This window comes from Ostrea edulis, chromosome 5 (assembly GCF_947568905.1).
Source record: "Ostrea edulis chromosome 5, xbOstEdul1.1, whole genome shotgun sequence".
Classification (NCBI taxonomy): Eukaryota; Metazoa; Mollusca; class Bivalvia; order Ostreida; family Ostreidae; genus Ostrea; species Ostrea edulis.
Window position 1 is genome coordinate 79,855,843 of NC_079168.1, and position 21,818 is coordinate 79,877,660.

The window sequence follows — 21,818 nt, forward strand, 5'->3', positions numbered from 1 at the left end:
TGTATGTACATTTATTTCAATAATGGTGAATATTCACGAAGGCAAAGTTAGGAAATAATTAAGTAAATTATTTGGGGTGTTCGTATAATTCGATTCGTGGAGCGTTCATTCAGGTACTAAGACTTTGGTGCTTTTCTGTATTTGTTTGATTATAATAATTACCATGTAATTATTTTTAACTAAATCAATATATAACTTTTATTAAAGGTGGCCACGATTATTTGTGAAGGCAAAAAGAAAGAGAAAAAAATTCAGTACATCGGTACATTATTTGGGGTGTTCGTAAAAGACTATTTTCAAGTACGCTTTTTTTTTCACGATGACGATTATTTATACAGGCAAAATGAAGAAATAAATCCAGCACATTATTGTGGGTGATCGTAATTATGACTTTAAATTATTTCAAGTACTTTTTTTTCAATGGTGGCGATTACTTATTATGTCAAAATGATAAACTGATCTATTACATTATATGGGGCGTTCGTAAAAGACTTCGGGCTTTCATAATAAGACTTTGGGGCGTTCGTAATTGTAGTTTGGGGCGTTCGATATTCGACTATGTGGATCTGTTTTGGGGCGACCATAAAATACTTTGAGGCGCTCGTGCATGGGGCGAAATGCCGATGGGGCGATAATTTTACTACGGTTATTGAAAATTAATTTTATTGGTTGAACAAATCACATGATTGAGCTTACACCTTTCCCTCTAGATGCATCGGAACCTCGTGTACAGCATCCCCCGCATTCTCTACCCAGAGTACCGTGCGCTACTCGCACTATGCCTCTGTCAACGGCTTTTTATAGAAATCTTGTAAAAGTTTTTAGTATTTAACATTTATGTTTTGGACTAAATATTTAACCATATTAAGTGTTTTTGGTACAATTAAATTGATGCTTTCCATAAATTATTTAAAATCGCGTATTTTCTGATCCTAAATTTGGAACTATTTCGTAATATGTGTATGAATATTCACGTGGTGATTTAATATAAACATGGAATCAAAAGGAAGAAAGGCTGTAAACAATACGATAAAACTTGTAAAGTAAGAGACAAACAGCTAAATGGTGAACATGTAGTTAACAAAGTGCCAGTGGGCTATGAAAAGAGTCTGATGAGGGAAAGGAAACGAGAATGATTGTTTATATCATGTGATTATATTGTCACGTGATTCCAAGCGTTGACAGAGGTGTAACTGGGCTACTTTTATCAAGGAACAACTTGATTGTTTGGGACTTAGTTATACGTGGCACGATCAAAATAACTTAAATAGCCATGTTTGTTTGCCAATGTATAATACAGCAAAGATTGAAGGATCATTTTATTCAAAAGTTACATAACAAGATGCAGTATGAATCAAAATGCACTATTTACATGTATAAACATTTGGTTGATAATTTTTGCTTGCAATATTACCTAGAAAAATCTATTCCTAAATTGTACAAAAAGGATATCTCCAAATAAGATTATCATCACATAATTTATCCATAGAAATTGGCAGACATAAAACATAAAAATGTACCACGTGAAAAAAGGTTTTGTAGAACATGTATCACTGAAATTGAGGATGAATACCACTTTTTGTTAGTCTGCATATTGTCAGATTAGAGCTAAATTAGTGAAAAAGTATTACTGGAGTAAACCCTCCATGTTCAAATTTATACAACTATTAAGTGTGAACAATGTTAAAGAACTTTGTAACTTAGGAAAATTTATTTGTAAGGTGAAGATAACGAACAGTGATCAATCTCATAACTCCTACAAGCAATACAAAATAGATAGTTGGGCAAACACGGACCCCTGGACACACCAGAGGTGGGATCAGGTGCCTAGGAGGAGTAAACATCCCCTGTTGACCGGTCACACCCGCCGTGAGCCCCATATCCTGATCAGGTAAATGGAGTTATCCGCAGTCAAAATCAGTGTGCCAAGAACGGCTTAACAATCGGTATGAAACACGTCAGACAGCATTTGACCCAATGCGAGGTTGTATTGACGAACTTGATCGTTATAACGACCATAGAATTTGCAAAATGCTGACTTCAATCGAGACTGTTGAAATCCCTGTACCATCAACTTGTTTGTCAGTAGCTTACCTCGATTTAAAAACTGACTATATCCAGAACAAACTCTTGTATATCGAATCAGTTGAGATATATAAACACCATATGCAGGTGATAATGGAATATTGCTACATAAATATGGGAAGTTGACGATGGAGAAGCTGAAATAATCCCGTTTGTCATACAGTTGAGTTGTCAGTTTGCCGTTAATGTCTACTTTCAATAAAATATCTAAGTATGAAGCAGAAGTGGACGCCTCTGTGGTGTCCTTTATTTCGAGCTCACAGGGATATATCAAATCGACATATGAATGAAAGCTATCATTGTTAATAGACAAAACGTCATCGATATATCTAAAAGTCGAATTGAAGGTTTTGAACTAAGAACAGTCCATAATATGTATCGTCATTCTCCTTTTTTTACTATCATTATGTCTCCGAACACAAAGTGTCGGAGACTTATTGTTTTTGCTCCGTTTCTTATTAGGGTCTTCCGTCTTCAGCGGAAGACCCTTCTATTATTCTATTGTTGATTTTTCACTTTTCTTATTATTATTATTCTTTTTTTTTCTCCTTACCGATTTTTGTGCAGAAGATTTCTCGGAGATGGCTGGATCAATTTGCTTCAAATTTTCAGGATTGATGCGTTGCCATTTGAAGTTTGTACCGCCGTTTCAATTTTTGAAAAATCACTTCCGGTTGGAAGTTATCCCCCTTTTATCGATTTTCAGATGACCATTTTGTCCAGACAAAAACTCAAAAACGATAAAAGCTAGAGTGCTGAAACTTTCAGTGATGTTAGACGACATGTTGTAGTTGTGCACCTGGGTTTTCAAAATTTCCGGAAGTGCCTAGTATGGAAGCTCGGTAGGGGTCGAAAATGGAGTTTTAAAAAGTGTCTCATTTTTCTCCACGTTTTAAATCATAACTATTTACTCGTAAATATTTTGCTTAGACATATATAACAAAAGTTGTACAGTTTATTGAGATCTTTCGTGTCATATCAAGAAATGGGCCCATAGGCCTCATGGCTCGCCTGAACCATTGAATTTCTGTTACAATGATTAACTTTTTTCTCACGAAACTTTTGATAAGACATGTAGAATAAAATTTGTTCAGGTTTGCAAGATCTATCTAATGATATCAAAAACTAGGCCTCAGGGCGTCATGGCTCGCCTGAACAGTCGAATTTGTATCACAATTAATAACATTAATAACTTTTTTCTCGAGAAACTTTTGACAAGACATGTAGAACAAAAGTTGTTCAGTTTCGCAAGGGTTAACTAACGATGTTAATAAATAGGCCTGCGGGTCTCATGGCTCACCTGAACAGTTGGGTTATTGTTGCAATCTATAACATTTTTGTCAAGAAACTTTTAATAAGACATCTTGAACAAAAGTTGTTCAGTTTTGCAAGATCTTTCGAACAACATCATGAAAAAGGCCAACGGGCCTCATGGCTCGCCTGAACAGTTTGATCAGTGTCACAATTACTAACTTTTTTCTCGAGAATCTTTTGATAAGACATGTAGAACAAAAGTTGTTCAGTTTTGCAAGATCTTTCAAACGATATCAAGAAAAAGGCCCACGGGCCTTATGACTCGCCTTAACAGTGATAAATGTCGCATAACGTTATACTCGTAAATATTTTTTTTAGACATATATAACAAAAGTTCTACAGTTTATTGAGATCTTTCGTACCGTATCAAGAAATGGGCCCATGGGCTTCATGGCTCGCCTGAACCATTGAATTTCTGTTACAATGATTAACTTTTTCCTCACGAAACTTTGATGAAACATGTAGAATAAAAGTTGTTCAGTTTTGCAAGATCTATCTAATGATATCAAAAAATAGGCCTGCGGGGGTCATGGCTCGCCTGAACAGTCGAATTTGTATCACAATTAATAACATTAATAACTTTTTTCTCGAGAAACTTTTGATAAGACATGTAGAACAAAAGTTGTTCAGATTCGCAAGCGTTACTAACGGTGTTAAGAATAAGGCCTGCGGGTCTCATGACTCACCTGAACAGTTGGGTTATTGTTGTAATCTATAACATTTTAGTCAAGAAACTTTTAATGAGACATCTAGAGCAAAAGTTGTTCAGTTTTGCAAGATGTTTCAAACAACATCATGAAAAAGGCGAACGGGCCTCATGGCTCGCCTGAAGAGTTTGATTAGTGTCACAATCAATAGCTTTTTTCTGGAGAAACTTTTGATAAAACATGTAGACCAAAAGTTGTTCAGGTTTGCAAGATCTTTCAAACGATATCAAGAAAAAGGCCCACGGGCCTTATGACTCGCCTTAACAGTCTGATAAATGTCGCAATCAATAACTTTTTTCTTAAGAAAATTTCCATAGGACATGTAGAACAAAATTTGTTCAGTTTTGCAAGATATATCTAGAATGATATAAAAAAAAAATAGGCCTCCGGGCGGCATGACTCGCATGATCAGTCGAATCTGTATCGCAGTAAATAACATTATTAATTGTTTTCTCGAAAAAAAGCTGACCCCTTTAATTAGTTGCCGAGAGGTAGAGAGAGTCTTTAATTTATAACATTTAAATGATCAATATTTGTAAAACATTACCAAAGCTAAATTGTACGTCTAGACAATATATTTGTATCATTATTTATGAACGAAAATGTCAGTCAAATTCTTATCTAATCACATCTAAATTTGGACGGAAGACCCACTCGTTGCTCGCAACGAGATCGAATCTAGTTATTCTTATTTTCTTCTTCTTCTTATTCCTCTTCTTTCCTGAGAAATTTGTCCGCTCGATTGTATGAAAGTGCTTCGACAGATCCACTTCAAACTTTGTAAACTGATAGGGGGTCATGAGGAGGGGTGCAATCAACTTTTCAAATTTTCAAAATGGCCGCCGTTTCAAGATGGCGGCCAAAAAAGTCAAAAACTCAAAATTGTCGGATTTCAACCAATTTTTATTTCTAGAGTAAAATTGTGACCCCGAGTCCATTTCCACCATCAATTTTTTTTTTTTGAGCGGCCATTTTCAAAATGGCCGCCATATACCGAAATTTTTAAAAGTGTTAAAATCTCTACAACATTAGGGTTCTGGGGTCAATTGAGCGTCAACAGTTCATTTCTAGCATCAGTATTTCCTTCCAATCAATTTTCAAATGTTTCAAAATGGCCGCCATTGAAGAAAATGGCGGCGAAAATTCCAGTCCGTCGAATTTCAACCTAATTTACTCTCTAAGTTTGATGGAGGATTCTGAGTCCATTTCTGGCATCAAAAACCATTTCTGGCGTGGGGAGGTGTTCGGAGACATTTGTGTTGGCATCCCAACACAGTTATAGCTCGTTATACTATTGTATTTACATCTGCTAGATGTCTTTGTAAGAATTGGCCGTTTATTTTCAGCTTTGTAATTATTATCCATGTTCAATATTGTTATAATGCTAAAAGATGTATGTCTTTCGCAATAAAGAATTATTAAGAGAAGCTTGCGTAACGTGCCCTCTGGTGAGAGAATGCATCCCTCGGGGGACTCATGCAAGGATAATATACCAGAGATATTTCGAATAAATCGTTTCATCTTGCGTCCACTGTTCACTTTAAGTGTTCATGTTTGCGCTCTGTGTTCGTTTACCGTACACTAACCGTTCACCAAGTTGCGTTTTTCGTTCACATACCGTTTGTTCAGCGTTCTTCATCATTCACTCATCATTTGCTTACTGTTCAAGTGGGAAAGTAGAACGTTTTAGGGACTATGAACGTATGTTAAATTAGTTTTTGTTATATTAAAAGCAAAATAGATAACAGAAAACTAAAAATTCACATCATATATTGGGGGAAATGTTACGATAATGGTCCAAATTTTCTCTATGGTCTATTTACATTATCCATGACCCCACCGTCGCAACCCCCGGCTTTGAGTGTACACACTCTCCCTCTGATAATAGAGAGAATCAAGGAGAAGCAGCCGTGGGTAACCGACGATATCATGACCCAAACGCTTAAGGTCATGCATAGGTCAAATTAGTGGCACTCTACCTAAAACTGGAGAAGTCTCGGTCGGGACGTAAAAATAACGTACAAGACATGATGTTAGTGGCATATCGCTAAACAGGGATATCTATATTAGAAAGTTCCGGGAGGTTTTATTTCAATTTCAACTCCTCGGGCCTTTTCGACCAGCGCTGAAAAACAATGTATACGTTACAATTAGTTCCAATATTGACCTAAGCAGTCAGTGTGCCGGGGAATTATCGTCCGGGGCCCGTAATCAGGATTTCCCAGAAGGGGTGCGGACTGATCTTTGAAAACTGGCTTTCCTAGAACCCCACTTGCATCCCTCTTGGCTTACAGTCCTAGTTAAAGTCCTTGTTATTCGCCAGATCGCTCAGAATCTTAAATGAAAATATTTCGTGCTTGATGACAGAGTTTCTCAATATTTTTACTTAGAGGAAAAGTACGCAGCGTGCTAAGATAAAGAAACATTTCATTATACACAAAAACAATTCCCAAATATCTATCCATTAATCACAGATATGCCCATTAAATCCTCCCCTCATCAGCTACAATTATTGTCTTCGTTACTTAAACAAATCATGGTATACCTAATTAATTCTGTCGCCATCAACTGAACATTGTCTCCTAAAATAACACTCTTGCAAAGACAAGGAAATATTGACTTTCGTGTAAAGTGAAGTTTTCTTTGTTTCATTTGCTGTGTTGACTTTCGTTCTGTGATTGAAGCTCCAACTTTCAATTTTCCGCTTTCTGCTATTTGGATTACTAATTGACCCACACCCTAACGCACGTGTCATCACAACGCCCATGTACATACACCCACTAACGCTATATACTAGACTAAGGAACAATTATCAATTTTCTATCTCAAAATCAAATGTAAGATCGTTTGTATGTATGCATGGGTAAAAATTTCTTTTTAAACGTATTCATCAATTATTTATGATTTATGCAAGTTTTAGGAGTTACTTTGTCGGACTTTTATTGATTAGTCATATTTGGCTTGTTATTTTAACATCACAGAAAAAAAAACAACCCCAGATTCGACCAGTGACGATGTTTTCGCTCGACAACTAGAGGAATAGGCAAAATAGTGAGTACATTTAGAATGGTAACACAAAAATTTAATTCAAATTTGATTTATTTGGAAAGACGTTAAAGTGTTTGGATGTTATGTACAGGGTAAATTGAAAATAAAATATGAAAATAAGATATAATATGATTTGACTATCAATAACTTCCAAGAAACAATGCAACAAATCACCACCAGTGTTTACTTTTATTTAAGTACGGAATTTCACAATGATTTGAAGACATTGCTCACAAGAAAAAGTTTGCATGACAAATTGGGGGGGGGGTTACTAAATCATCGAGGAGAATGATATTTTTTAGCATCCTATTATGAATGGAGTTATGGTTTGAACAAACTTACCATGACACATTGGGGGGGGGGGGGGGGGTAGGTTGGGCCACAACAAGATCCCGTGGGGATCCGGGTTAGAATAGAACTTCTTCTTACCGGTTACGGAAAATATTTTGGATAGTAATTTTATTGTATAAAAGGTTTGCCTCATTTGGGATGAATTTATGTGAAAGTTCGTACATTTACCTAAATCCTGTAGATTAGTGTTGAACTCGAAGACACACAGCAAGATTGAAACAGAACCAATGAAAAACAAAGTGAAGTTTACGATCCATCGTAAGAGGAATCAACAGATTTATTTCATAATATATAAAATAGCTAAAAGGTTAACAGAGAATTTATGCTTGGATGGAATGAAAAGTCATCTCATTATTAATCTAAATGTTAAGATACAAGTATTTAGTTTAGAAATGAACTGCCAGAAGTCCTTCCTATTTAGGATTGGAGTGCAACGGTCACTAATTCTCTGTTAGTTAAAAAATAACAAATCAAACACAAGATTTTTAAGTTGTTGACTTAATAAGATCATGAATTATTATTGATTTATACATATCACACTCCCTGTTGTAAGTACACACATACACGGTAACTATTATGTGTAAATACGTGTACATGTGCGTTAATGACGTTTTGCCAGGGGGTGTTGGGTGTTATAAATCACGTGTGTTCTTTTCATTCTCTACCCGTGGGTGTCGCTGCTCGCTAACACCTGCCCATGCCGAAATTTCAAAATTCTTGTAAAAGGCTTTGTAAATTCTTATACAAACGTTTAACTTGATTCGCTTAATCAATTTATGATGCAAAATTTTAAGATAAAATTGTTTTACCGCTTGTAAACAATTCCCAAAATATTGATTGTAATCAAAATGAAACATTTTCCCCGATTTTTTGGTGCTATCTTGTTTACATTAATCATTCGAATTCTTAAATTCCGTTCCGCGTTTTAGCAACACCCCATCGCTAACTAATATCACCACCGAACTACAGTATAGAGTGTAATCTAAGTGTACAATTATCTATCAGACGCGTTTTAGCATTGTTAGCCGAGTTGCAACGAAGTTGAACTCGGCTATTGGTTTGGTGATGCGGGCGGGCGTCAACAATTGGTTTTCGAATGATAACTCGAAAAGTTTACAATCTAATCAAATGAAACTTTAATATATATTTGTTGGTACCAGGTAAGGAAGACCCCTATTGATTTTGGAGAAAAATGATCAAAGGTCAAGGTCACAGTGACCGAAAATAGAATGAAAATTTGGTTTCCGAATGATAACTCCGAAAGTTTAAATCCAAATCAAATGAAACTTTGATATATTGTTGGGTACCAGGTAAGGAAGACCCCTAATGATTTTGGAGAAAAAAGGTCAAAGGTCAAGGTCACAGTGACCGAATATAAAATGAAAATTTCATAAATATTTGATTTCCGGATGAAAACTCAGAAAGTTTAAATCCGAATCAAATGATACTTGAAGATATTGTTATGTACCAGGTAAGGAAGACCCCTATTGACTTTGGAGAAAATAGGTCAAAGGTCAAGGTCACAGTGACTGAAAATATATTTAAAATTCCAAAAGGATTTTGGTTTCCGGAGGATAACTAGAAATTTTTTAATTTGAATCAAATGAAACTTGGATATATTGTTGGATACCAGCAAAGCAAGGCCCCTATTGATTTTGGAGAACAAAGGTCAAGGTCACAGTGACCGAATATAGATTGAAAACTTCATACAAATATGGTTTCTGGACAGTAACTCGAAAAGTTTAAAACTGAAATTAGTTCTTCACAATTATAAATATACCACGTCATACCTGGCTTTACAATGTATCCCATGCAACTCGGCTCATGCACCCCTGCGTGCATATACTGATTTTCTGTTTCTAATTTGGTAATTAAACTTAGACGAAATGGGTTGTAACCTTTCTGGAATCGAAGAGGGCAGCCACGAAAAGCGGGAGCTGGAGACATATGTGACGCCCGAGGACATCCGATTAGTAAAGGAAAGCTGGAAAATCGTTGGACAAGATTTAAACGGAGCAGGGATGATGATATTTCATAAGTAAGTGTCCATTAATCTCTTTTTTTATTATTATTATTTGTCCAACTACATAATGAATGATACTATACATGGATAGTATAGGTATGTTTGTTTATTTTTACCAAGAACCATACAGTTCATAGGTTTAACGTACATGTATATACATTAAATCATTTGTATGATTGATTTAATATTGTTTAACGCCCTTTTCAAGAATATTTCACTCATATGGAGATGTCACCACTGCCGTCAAGGGCTGCGAAATTTAGGCCTATGCTCGGCGCATACGGCCTTTGAACAGGGAGGGATCTTTATCGTGCCACACCAGCTGTGCAACGGGACCTCGGTTTTTGCGGTCTCGTCCGAAGGACCGCCCCATTTAGTCGCCTCTTACGACAAGCAAGGGGTACTGGGGACCTATTCTAACCCGGATCCCCACGGGACAAATTATTTGTATAATAAAATGTTTAACATAAAATAAAGCATGACACAATGAATAAGACTATGCGGAATAATAATATTGTAACTTTATTACAATTGTTTATTATACGAAAGCGTGAGTAATAGAGTACCGTGGAGATCCGGGTAAGGAAAGGTCCCCAGTACTTCTTGCTTGTCGGAAGAGGCGACAAAATGGGGTGGTCCTTCGGATGAGACCGCAACCCCCCCCCCCCAAAAAAAAACCCGAGGTCCGTGTCACAGCAGGTGTGGCGCAATAAAGATCTCTCCCTGTTCAAAGGCTGTAAGCACTAAGCATAGGCCTAATTTTGGCAGTCCTTCACCGGCAGTGGTGACGTCTCCATATAAGTGAAATATTCTCGAGAGGGACGTAAAACAATATTCAATCAATCAATAATGCATGTTATATCAACTCTAATATATGAAGTACAATAATAGTAGTGAGGATAAGCTTGTATTAATATATTGAATTTCTGCTCTTAATGTTGAACACTGATAGATATATTTTCCCAATTTACATAACTTGTGACATTTTCTGTAATAAGATACATGAGTGACGAGATAGAAGATGGGGGGGGGGGGGGTATTGTTTTTGTCCTGTCTGTCATTCTGTCAGAAACTTTAACCTTGCTAATAACTTTTGAACAGTAAGTGCTAGAGCTTGATATTTTACATGCGTATTCCTTGTGACAAGACCTTTCCGTGGATACCAAAATGTTTGACCCTGTGACCTTGACCTTGGAGTTTGACCTACTTTAAAAAAATTGACATTGGTCATAACTTCAAAATGGTAAATTTATATTAGAACTTTCATGTTGCACATTTCTTGTGACAAGATCTTTTTACTGGTACATTGTACCAAGATAATTGTTCTTGTGACTTTGGCCATCTTTGGAATTGTTCATTATCGGGGGGCATTTGTGTTTCACAAAAATATCTTGTTTTCTTCTGAAAATGAATTTTGCATAATACATTATATACATGTACTTCCAGCACAATTATATATAATCAAAGTACAATGAATATTTTGAAACGTAAACAACTTATTCATGTTTGATTTATCTTTTTTCACTTACAACTATCAACGTTTATTCCCGCCGCCGTCTTTGAACTCCATCAACTTTGACCGGAAGCCCGATTCGAATTGGGTAGAAATCAAAGTTGAAATGACGTAACTTTATTAGGAACTCTACTTGATTGGGTGTTACTAGTAGTAATCTCTTTTATTGCACAAGACAGACATCTTATCACATCAACGTAATATGTATACATATCTAGTTAATACTACATGTACATTGAAAGATGGCATTGTATGGCGGTGTGTAAATTGAAACATACATTAAAAGAGAAGATCTTAAACAGCAGTCAATCGCATAAATCCCATAAAGAATACAGGTTAAACATGGACTCCTAGACATACCAGAGGTGAGATCGGGTGTCAAGGAGGGGTATAAGCATCCCAGTTGACCGTTCACACCCGCTTTGAGTTCTCTATATTGAACAGGTAAACGGGGTAACGCGAGGAGAATGTGCATCACTGCTCTCGAGGAGCAATGGATTTTGGCAATTACATATCAAGGAGCAAAACTATACACAAACTCTGCCAGCTCAACTGGCACAATCGAATACACAAGGATGATGAAAATTTAATAATCAAAATACTGTTACACATTCAGGAACAATGTCAATCTTATTCCTACAAATGTCTACACGTGTAAACATGTATATGATTGATTGTATCTTGTTTAACGTCTGTCTCGAGAATTTCTCACTCATATGAAGACGTCACCAAGACCGGTGAAGGGCTTCAAATTTAGGTCTATGCTCGGCGCTCAATCTCTACCCAGAGTTATCGTTCCCGCTATGCTCCACTAATACCTCTGTCAACGTCTAAAAATCATATCAAAACGTACTAAAACTAACTTAGTATATCAAACTGTAATGATCATATCTAAGCAAATCAAACACTTGTCTGAATTTTATAAACACAGAAGCTGGTAAATATGAGACACCTGAGCGAATTAAAAGATTTTATATAAATATTCATTCATCCAATAATACTAGAATAATCATGGAATTCGTTGTTTTTGTGAACTTACTGTAAGGTTTTAAGCTTAACACTAAAACTTGTAAAATCATACTTTATAATGAAATAGGTAAAAATAAGTTTTGCCAAGAATCTTGACATTCAGACGTTGACAGAGGTGTTGTAGCGCAGCGTAATACGCCCTCTGGTGAGAGATTGCTCGGCGCTTACGGCCATTGAGCAGTGAGGGTTCTTTAGCGTGCCACACCTACAGTGACACGGGACATCCGTTTTTTAAGGTCATCTCCGAGGACCCGTGGCATTCACACCTGATGCCGAGCGTTTGGCGATGGAACTGTCACTACCTGTTTTAACGACCGACTTAGGTCTGTAACCGCTGGGATTTGAACCCCGGCCTTTCATATGCAGGGCGAACGCTCTAACCGTGGCGGTGTAAAACATGTTTATATTCCTGTTGCTGTTACAAGATTATTTGCACTTAGAATAACGGACACACTGGGTTTGATAGAAGAAAAAATTGTGAATTATCTTTTAAATGTTTACATGGAACCGGGACTAGAAGACTTCCTTCGATCTTTACAATCTGTGTACAGTAGAAACATCATATGTTCTCAATGGCGATAATGGGTTTGCAGTTTGTCTACCAGTTCAATGCATTATCGACGAAGCCTTATTCTCAGCTTGATTAGAATAAAAATTGTCACTAGTGTGATTGCATTTTTAGCTTTACAATTACTGATAAATGGTGAACTCAGCCAGTTTTCTTAATTGAATGAGATTAGTTTGTTTCAACTCTCTATATAATATATTTCTAAAACAAAATCTTAACCTTGACATGAAACGTCTTGCTTAATGATATTCATATCCATATGCACTGTAGATTTTGAATTTGATAAATCTCTCCATGATGATCAAGGTTCCTAGCGGGTGTAGAATAAATAAAATCCATACTAAATTACAATATAATTTCAATTCACACTATTATTTTAGATTTAATATTATTGCTTCTATCGACCGTTCACGTAGAAAGAGAAAAAAGATGTTAAGGCTTGAAACAATCTTTTGATCAATTATTCAGTTTGAATGAATTAAATACTTCTACTTGAGATAGTGGCACTTTACTTAGATGTGTAAGATGCTCATGCTTAATTTTTCTACTCTTCAGATTTATCGACGATTCTGGTAGATTTACATAATTTCTGTGTACATATCAATATTTATTTGAGAAATGATGATCACGTATTTGTGTATATTGTTGAATAACCTCCGAGGTCGAGAAATGCTGCTTTGAAATATAAAAGCCGTGGCTTGAAATTTGGCATGCAAGTAGTTGAAACATTAATCTATACAGGGAGACCGACAAATCCTGCATATCACACCTAGTTTCTGATTTTGTAGGTACTTGAAGCGAGTAGGTAGTTTTCTTTCATCTGGGTCAGAGTTAGACCTCTTTCTTTATTGATGGTATCACAGAGTTCGGGCCCAAACGGGCTTAGCCCCTGTGGTGTATTCAAAACAGTTGATACAATTCGTAAACATCAAACAAAATACTTAAAAAAATTTTTTTTCAAAATAGATACCATCCTACCCTTCTCATCAGCAAAAAACATGTAGGCCTAGTCCATTTCGGAAACTGCCATGACGTCACGGTGACATAATTCGTAGCTGTAGAAAGTCCCTTTCATACATTCACGGATCAGGAGCCGGCCAACGCCGGGTGCAAAATTCTAGTCTTCTGGTGTCATTGGTTTCTGTGACGTCGTAGTACAAATCTCTGTTTGCCATGGACTTTCAGTAGGGCGTGACTTTCTTAACGTTACGTATTTGCTGCCTGTCAAATGGTGACCTACATTCTCATTGGTTGCGAGATTAGTTCATCAATATTCACAATATTACACAAATGGAAAGTACTGGCTGATTGAAAACATTGTTCTATGGGTTATAAAACACTCTAGGTGTTTACATGCCGTATTTACATGTACGTAGTAAATAAGGTATTTCTTATCTTTGTAGATATGCTTTCCAGTGCATAGGCATTTCGTTGTTATTTACACTTATTTCTTTCTTTTCTGTGCGGAAGGGAAAGGGATGTACATGTATCATAAATACAGGTAGTATGTTTACAAGCGAATACAACACTTTGTAAAAAAAAAAAAAAAAATGAGAGAGAGAAAAAAGAAGAGTTAGAACCAATTTGTTTCATGACTTTCTAGGGGATGGCAGAAAAAAATACCATATTACATGTACACACTCATGTATATACAAATATAAATTGGTCTTATTATCATACCTTATCTCAGACACGTAAATTATCAAAGAGAGGAACTTGTATGGTTGACTCATATGCAGACGTCACTACTGCCGGTGAAGGGCTGCGAAATTTAGGCCTATGCTCGGCGCTTATGGCCATTGAGCAGAGAGGGATCTTTATCGTGCCACACCCGCTGTGACACGGGGCTCGGTTTTTGCGGTCTCATCCGAAGGATCGCCCCATTTAGTCGCCTCTTATGACAAGCAAGGGGTACTGAGGACTTATTCTAATCCGGATTCCCTCGGGATCCCAACTACTTAAAGTATCTATTTACAAGGGATCTACCAACACTATGTGAAATACTTCACAGTTAACACTTCAATATCTCTACAGTAAAAATATTACGACGTAAGAAATATTGTGTTTGAGTTAAATAAAGGCGTCTACCTTCGTATAAACAACAATTTGCAAATTATAAACGGCTTCCTGTAAGTCGGGTCATATTGGAAGGTCATCGACATGACTGAAATTTAAAATGATTCGAAGTAAGCTACAGTGCGTTCAAAATACCTAGATATCTAGCCTAGCAACTACGATCTTGAACGCAGCCCTGATCGGTGCCATCGTGATCACGGATCGTACGGAAAATCACGGTTTCTGCCGGTCAATCCACGGAGATCCGCGAATGTCCACGGATTATCACGATCTTTCTCCCTTGCGTTTATCGTGACTGTCCGTGTAGTTTCCGGGAACAATCCGTGGACATTCGTGTTCTTCAGCAGAAAAGTTTCGTACACGGAGGACCCCGGACTTTACACGGATTCTTCGGTGGCTACATTGACGTCTCGGTTGATACACGGACCTCTCGGTTGATACACGGATCATTACGGAGGATTTTCTTCCAGGACGACCCGAGGAAAAAATTAAACATGTTTAATTTTTCCCCCGGTTATGGTACCTTCACATTCTCGGATTTTTCTTACGGATCCTTACGCATTCCACAAATTCGTAAGATTCCAAGGATTGTTACGACTTACACACTTTAAAGAGCTATTTAAGAACTTTTTAAGAGTATTTACTGGCTATTTACGGTTTATTACGAGTTCTTGTGATGCATTTACGGCAAACATTTACGATTTGTTGCGAGTGAACACGGATAAATACGAGCAATTTATGAGCTTTTAAGGGATTGTTACGAGTATATTACGATTTAGCTTAGCTTTTACGTGTAAATCACGACCTGTTAACGTATTGATAACGTGCTGTTACGAATAGTTAGGAGTTAGTTACGATTGTTTACGTTTTTGACTCAAAAGTGTTCGCAATTGGCTTTGTATCATCATTCGACAACTGACATTACTTGGAACAGCATGTATGTATATTGTATGTAAGATGTGTAACTTTTTTAATGTCTTGATAACTGAAAGAAACTGTCAGATTTTGCATCGTGTCTATACGTAAAGCGCTCGAAATGACTCTGAACAATCCGTAAAGCGATTGTAACCCGACGTGAATAAAATCGTAAATATCACTTAGGCATTCGTAATAATCCGTAAACAACTCGTTAAAGTATTCGTAACATATCGTAAACTAACCGCAAAGATTCGTAAAAAAAAAAAAAAAACTTTTTACGAGTGTTTTACAGATTCTTACGAGCAGTTTACGATACTTACGGATTGTTACAAGTTATTTACGGAAAATGAAATCCGTGGACAATCGTGAAATTTTTTTGACATGTCAAAAATTTTGCCCCTACTTTCACGGATCCTTACGAGTGATTTGCGATTGATTACGAGTCGGAGATCCGTAAGGGACTCGTAAGAAAAATTCGTGAAGGTGGTATTGGGTTTGACCATGCCGGATGGTCCCGGACAACGCCGGATGCGTATACGGTTTGTGCACGGTGATGACCGATTATCACGGATTGACAATCCAGGATGATCAGGTGTCTCATCCGTGAATGTGTGAAAGGGCTTTAGTAAACAATCGGCTGTATATTTCTGAGTCGTAGTAGAATAGAAATAAAGTTCTTATTATCATGGATGATGCAGGATAACCTCCTTGATTTCGAAATGTTGTTTGAAATATAAAAGCCTCAACTAACGCCACGGCTTTTACATTTCAAAATAAAAAACATTTCCCGACCTCGGAGGTTATCCTGCAACATCCACGAAAACGAACTTTATTTCTTAGTCAATTGATTTTACCAAGTTCTTTGGTCTACCTAGCATTTCAAAGCAAGTCTTCATAAATTTACCAAAACCACCCTGTTCTGACTATTAAACTGGATGATTTATTGTGTACTTTCAACATGATTTAAAAAAAGAAATTTGAATGATTTGCAAAAAAAGTTCCATCAATATTTGATTGGGGGGGGGGGGGTTAGCAGGAATAAAATCTAAATTTTGGGAGGAGGTTTAAAATCAGATATCCAAATTTTTGAACCATAGTTTAATATAACAATTTCCAATTCACATGTTTTGCGGGAAAATTTAAACCAAACTGCAGCCTAAATATATATGTAACAACATATTAAGCTTTCTTTGCATTCATGACATGCATCAATACGGTATTTTAGGTAATATTTTATTCGTTTAATTAATGACGATAATTACAAACTACAATTTAATATCAAGAGAGATTGGGAAAACAAATCACACAATGGCTTTTGTAAATCCGCTTTCATCTTTAAAAAAAGCAAGCTCATAAAAAGTACCCCTTTCGGTAAATTCTTTTACAATGCCAGAATAACTTATCTTGTTCGCTTAGGTTGTTTGAAAAGAACAAAGACCTGAAGAAGCTGTTCCACAATTTGACCAGCGTGGAGGTTGACGGGGAGGTGGTGCTGGACGAGGAAAAACTCCAGACGCATTCCCGGATCGTGATGGACGGTTTGGGGGCTGCCGTGGAGAGTCTAGAGGACTCCGTTATACTGACCAATATCCTGATAGTGATGGGGGAACGACACGCCTCCTACAATGTCCGACCGGAAATGGTCAGCGTAAGTGTTACTATAAATAAATTCTGGAAGTTGTGAGGTGATAATATCAATATATGCTTTATTTTCTTTCGAGCTACGTAACTATATAATAATGGGTACATGGTTATTCTTGAAAACAAAATTAACTTCAGCAGTTGCAGTGAATAACTACATACGAGGGCTGTTCAATATGCAATGTGTATTGTGCGATATCCCAAAAGCATTCGACTCAAATAGTGAAATGAGCATTACATCCCTTCAAAGTGTTCTCCGCGGTTTGAAATAAAAATTTCAATCTCTGAATCCATTTCTGAAATGCGTCACAGTACGCTGATTTAGGTAGACCTCTGAGGCACTGACTGATAGCTGAGCCAAGGGCTTGTCAGGACTTGAAACGGCGATCAGATAAGAACATTTAAAGTTTTGGAAAAAGGAAAAAAAACCCGCATGAGGCTAGATCTGGAGAGTATGTAGGTGTGGCAAGACGATAACCTTCTACGACTTCAAAAATTGCTTCACAAGCTCAGATGTATGCGATGGAGCATTATCATGAAGTAGACGAACATGCCTAGATCCTGGCGTCGTTTATGATAATATTTCTTGATCTTTTTTTTTTTAGTATAACATCTTGGTAATACCACCCTGTAACACTTTTGCCCTTCGGCACCGGATTTTGTACGGCTATACCATCACATGAGAAGAATATGCAATAAAAACCTTCTTTGTGCTTTGGTTCTTTTGTCAACTACAGGCCTTCTACCGGCGTGTTTAGTTAGACATATTTTGTTTCCAATTTTTCTTACTGGTTCGAAATGGTGAACCCATGGTTCGTCACCAGTAACAATGTTTGCAAATTGTCTTTGATTGAATTTGGGAAACATTTTGAGCAATTGCTTAGCGGTTTGTACTCGTACCCGTTATTGGTCATCTGTCAATATATGCGGTATCCATTTGGCAGAAATCTTTCGTACTTTTAAAATACGCTTCAAAATGAAATGCACCCGCGATATACCAACAGCTTTGGCAATATCACGAATCGTGTATCTGCCATTACTTTCAATTATTTCCCTGACTTTTGAGACATTTGCCTTGCCTTTTACAGTCACAGGTCGGCCAGATTTTGCTGCATCTTTGACGGATTCTGTGCCAGTCAGAAATTTCTTTCTCCACCTACGAACTGTCTCATAAGATACCTTATCAGACCCATAAACGTCCCCCAATTCAGTAAAAATCTGCATTACCGAATGGCCGAGTTTTGTGCGAACTTTGATATAAGCTCTAATTTCTTCAATATTCTCAACCCGTTTCCCAATCATTTTTACAACAGTGGTTAACGACCGACTCTATTGAAATGACTCTAAGTTTAAAACTATGTGGAGCTAAATGCATGTGTTCATACCGTTGGAAAGGTATTAAATAGAGCTATTCAAGAGTATCATCATCTAAGAAATTGTGCAAAGCGTTATCGCGCTGTGGTAAAATACACATTACATATTAAACAGCCCTCGTATGTAACAATATAAAATTCAGTAGTTGGAAGTCTGTCTTTGAGAATTTACTCCGAAATTCGGGTTTAAAAATACTGATAAATATTTATTATGTAAAGCGATACATGGAAAGGCTGGATGTGGAGCTTAATTAATACTTTTCTTTTGGTGTACATCATGTACAATTGATATTATAATAATGAATAATATATATGAAGTGTAAATTATAAGCAAAAAAGTATATGATATTATCGTAAGGGATTGGAGCATATATATAAAATTATTTGCATACGAAGTAAAGTTTACAAAACAAAAAGTTATAAAAAAAAAAAAAAAAAAAAAAAGAGTGGACGGGGAAAAGAATATTACCAATTCAGGAGGAAAAAGAGAAAATGTGATTATACATTTATAACTTGTACAGTCAGATACTCATTTAGAAATGCATGTCTCAAAATATTTGGTTTCGAAAATATAATTTTGAACATATCAAGTATTTGTCGTCTTTAAAGATAAGACACGAGGAGTTCATTAACTTATGGAAATAAATTCAATAAATGTTTCATTGATTTTAGCTTTTATGGCCTGCCATTCGAGACACATTCAAAGAAAAGCTGGAGGACGATTTCACTCCCGATATTGCACGCGCATGGACACATGTGTTTGACTATCTAAAAGCGAGATTTCAGGAGGGAATTCGGAGAGGACGGAATCAGAAAAACGAGATATGAGCGAGATTTAGAAAGTGTTGACAACTTTTGACTTATATCCTGATGCAGTGTTCTCTTTGATATACAAGGCGAGAGGACGAACCATTCGGAATTCATCGACTGCGACGACAACGTTACGTCATATTGATTAAACACCATTTATTCACGACTGGTCTAAATTGACTTATAGACGCCATGTGTATGTATAGTCATTAACTCAAAATATGTTATAGTGAATTATGAAAGTTCTGTATACTGTTGGTTTTATTTAATTAATCAATTACTTCAATGTGACTTGACAGATGAAACAGTAAGCGCAATTTGTCATACAAATGAAACATATATCTCTATCATCGTAATTAAATATTTTTAAAAGTGGTATGAATTTTATGTAATCAAATGTAAATTACGCAAGAGGTAAAGAAATTACGCGCTCTGATAATCAAATATTCACTACATGTCCATATTCTAATAAAATTCTTCTATAAGTTTCTCGCCTTAGTATTAGTCCTAAGTGACACTTAACATTTGTGAGATCTATATGATGTTCTTTTTATGGTGTGCTTGATTGCTGTGCATTTCATCATAGGATATGGTATTTTCCTGTCATGAATATATTGATTGCTTTTGATACTGAGTAGAATGTGGGAATTCTGATCGTTATACCGAATAAATCTGTTACTGAACGATAAATCACCCCCAATCATGATGAACATAGTTTTATCGCTGTGGTAATTTCCAAACATTTACGCCTCATGAACTTAGCAATGATAGTCCAACGCTATATGGCGTTCTCTAACGTAGAACCTCTACACTGTGGCGACTCCCGAACGTGAAATTAGCCTCCACGCAGTGACGCCTCTTGAACGTATCGATGACTGATCACGCTGTGACGACTTCCGAACGCACTGAACATAACCTCCACATTGTGGCGACTTCCGAACGCACTGAACATAACCTCTACGTTGTGGCGACTTCCGAACGTCCTGAACATAACCTCTACGTTGTGGCGACTTCCGAACGTACTGAACATAACCTCTACGTTGTGGAGACTTCCGAACGTACTGAACATAACCTCTACGTTGTGGAGACTTCCGAACGTATACTGAGCATAATTTCCACGCTGTGGCAACTCCTAAACGTTCTGAATTTAGCCTCCACACTGTGGTGAGGGGATCATGAAATAAATTTTCGAATAAACACACACATGACTTATTTTACTTTTATACTGACATGTGGCATTGATATAGTGTTCCGAATTTAATTTTAAATGGGAGGCCGTAGTCAAGTTTCAATGAGCTGCAGGGTCTTGTCACTGTCTTGATTTATACATGTACTACCCCCTATGCTAAATAAAAACTTCTACAGATTAGTATACTGGATTCAAAATTATACCTACACTGTAATTAAAATAAAATTCCTCGCAGAAGTATATTTTAATTTATGGTGATTTTGAAAATCGCAAACTGACACGACAATTGGAATTTCAAACTGTTTTAATGTAGTTTCGTTGTTTTGTTATTCTCTAATTATTTTTAGTTTATAATCGCTTCAATGTTATTCTAAAATTCTCCAGTTTAATGATCAAAACAGATAATCAGATTTATATTTTCTGACACGGAAAATTGCAGATTGTGAACTTTTAGAAAAATACTCAAACATCAATGGCTGAATTAAGCTATCATCTACTACATCTTTTTGCTTTTAAATCCCATGCAGATCAATAGAGTACATTACCCTAAAATACTCTCACGAGAAACAGCAATGGAAAGTGCGTTACATATAGAGTCTTATCTTGCATGCTTTTTCTCTTTAATTTTAATTTGATGTGAAAGTTAGGCTACTAATTGAATGTTATATTTTATTTTTTAAAAATTACGCATTTTCCTGGCGGCATTTCATGTGTCGTATTTTCGTGTTTATAAATGGCCCCTTTTTTTGCTGTCATTCTGTGAACATGGGCCACTAATCCCCCCGTTGACTTTCACCACATAAATAACTCCACCTTATTTACAAAACTCTCCAAATGGCAGCCCAGTCAAACGTTATCTTTTTATTAAATTCTCAACATTCGCAGAAATGCAATGTCGGATCTATTAACTCAATAAATGTAATTTAATGGATCTGCATGATAACAATCTGTTGCCGTATTTCACAGTTTTCACCCCTCATGCGTTAAATGACATGTTACCAGGAACAAAAAAAAAAGCCGTGCGTGTCTTGTCTTATAGTTTGGACATCATTGTACACGGAGGGAACCTTATGTTCCGTGTAAAACCGATTAACCCCAAATGAAGAGCTAATAATGGGTCCTGGTGCCCTCTGAAGAGGATGATTGAGCGGGGCCGTGACGTGAACACTCGCA

The 21,818-nt window shown here is 36.6% G+C and overlaps 1 protein-coding gene across 2 annotated transcripts; it reads left to right on the forward strand.

The window, feature by feature from the left end:
* Window positions 1–6,799: 6,799 nt before the first annotated feature.
* LOC125651008 (neuroglobin-like) lies at window positions 6,800–20,146 on the forward strand. Of its 2 annotated transcripts, XM_048879609.2 has the most exons (4): window positions 6,800–7,157; window positions 9,387–9,543; window positions 17,049–17,280; window positions 19,319–20,146. In XM_048879609.2, exons 2-4 carry the CDS (start codon window positions 9,392–9,394, stop codon window positions 19,472–19,474), a joined length of 540 nt encoding a protein of 179 aa, XP_048735566.2. In that variant the 5' UTR covers window positions 6,800–7,157; window positions 9,387–9,391; the 3' UTR covers window positions 19,475–20,146. The 2 variants fall into 2 exon arrangements, with proteins under 2 accessions (XP_048735566.2, XP_048735567.2); XM_048879610.2 differs by lacking the exon at window positions 6,800–7,157 and having other exon boundaries at window positions 8,691–9,543.
* The last annotated feature ends 1,672 nt before the right edge of the window (window positions 20,147–21,818 follow it).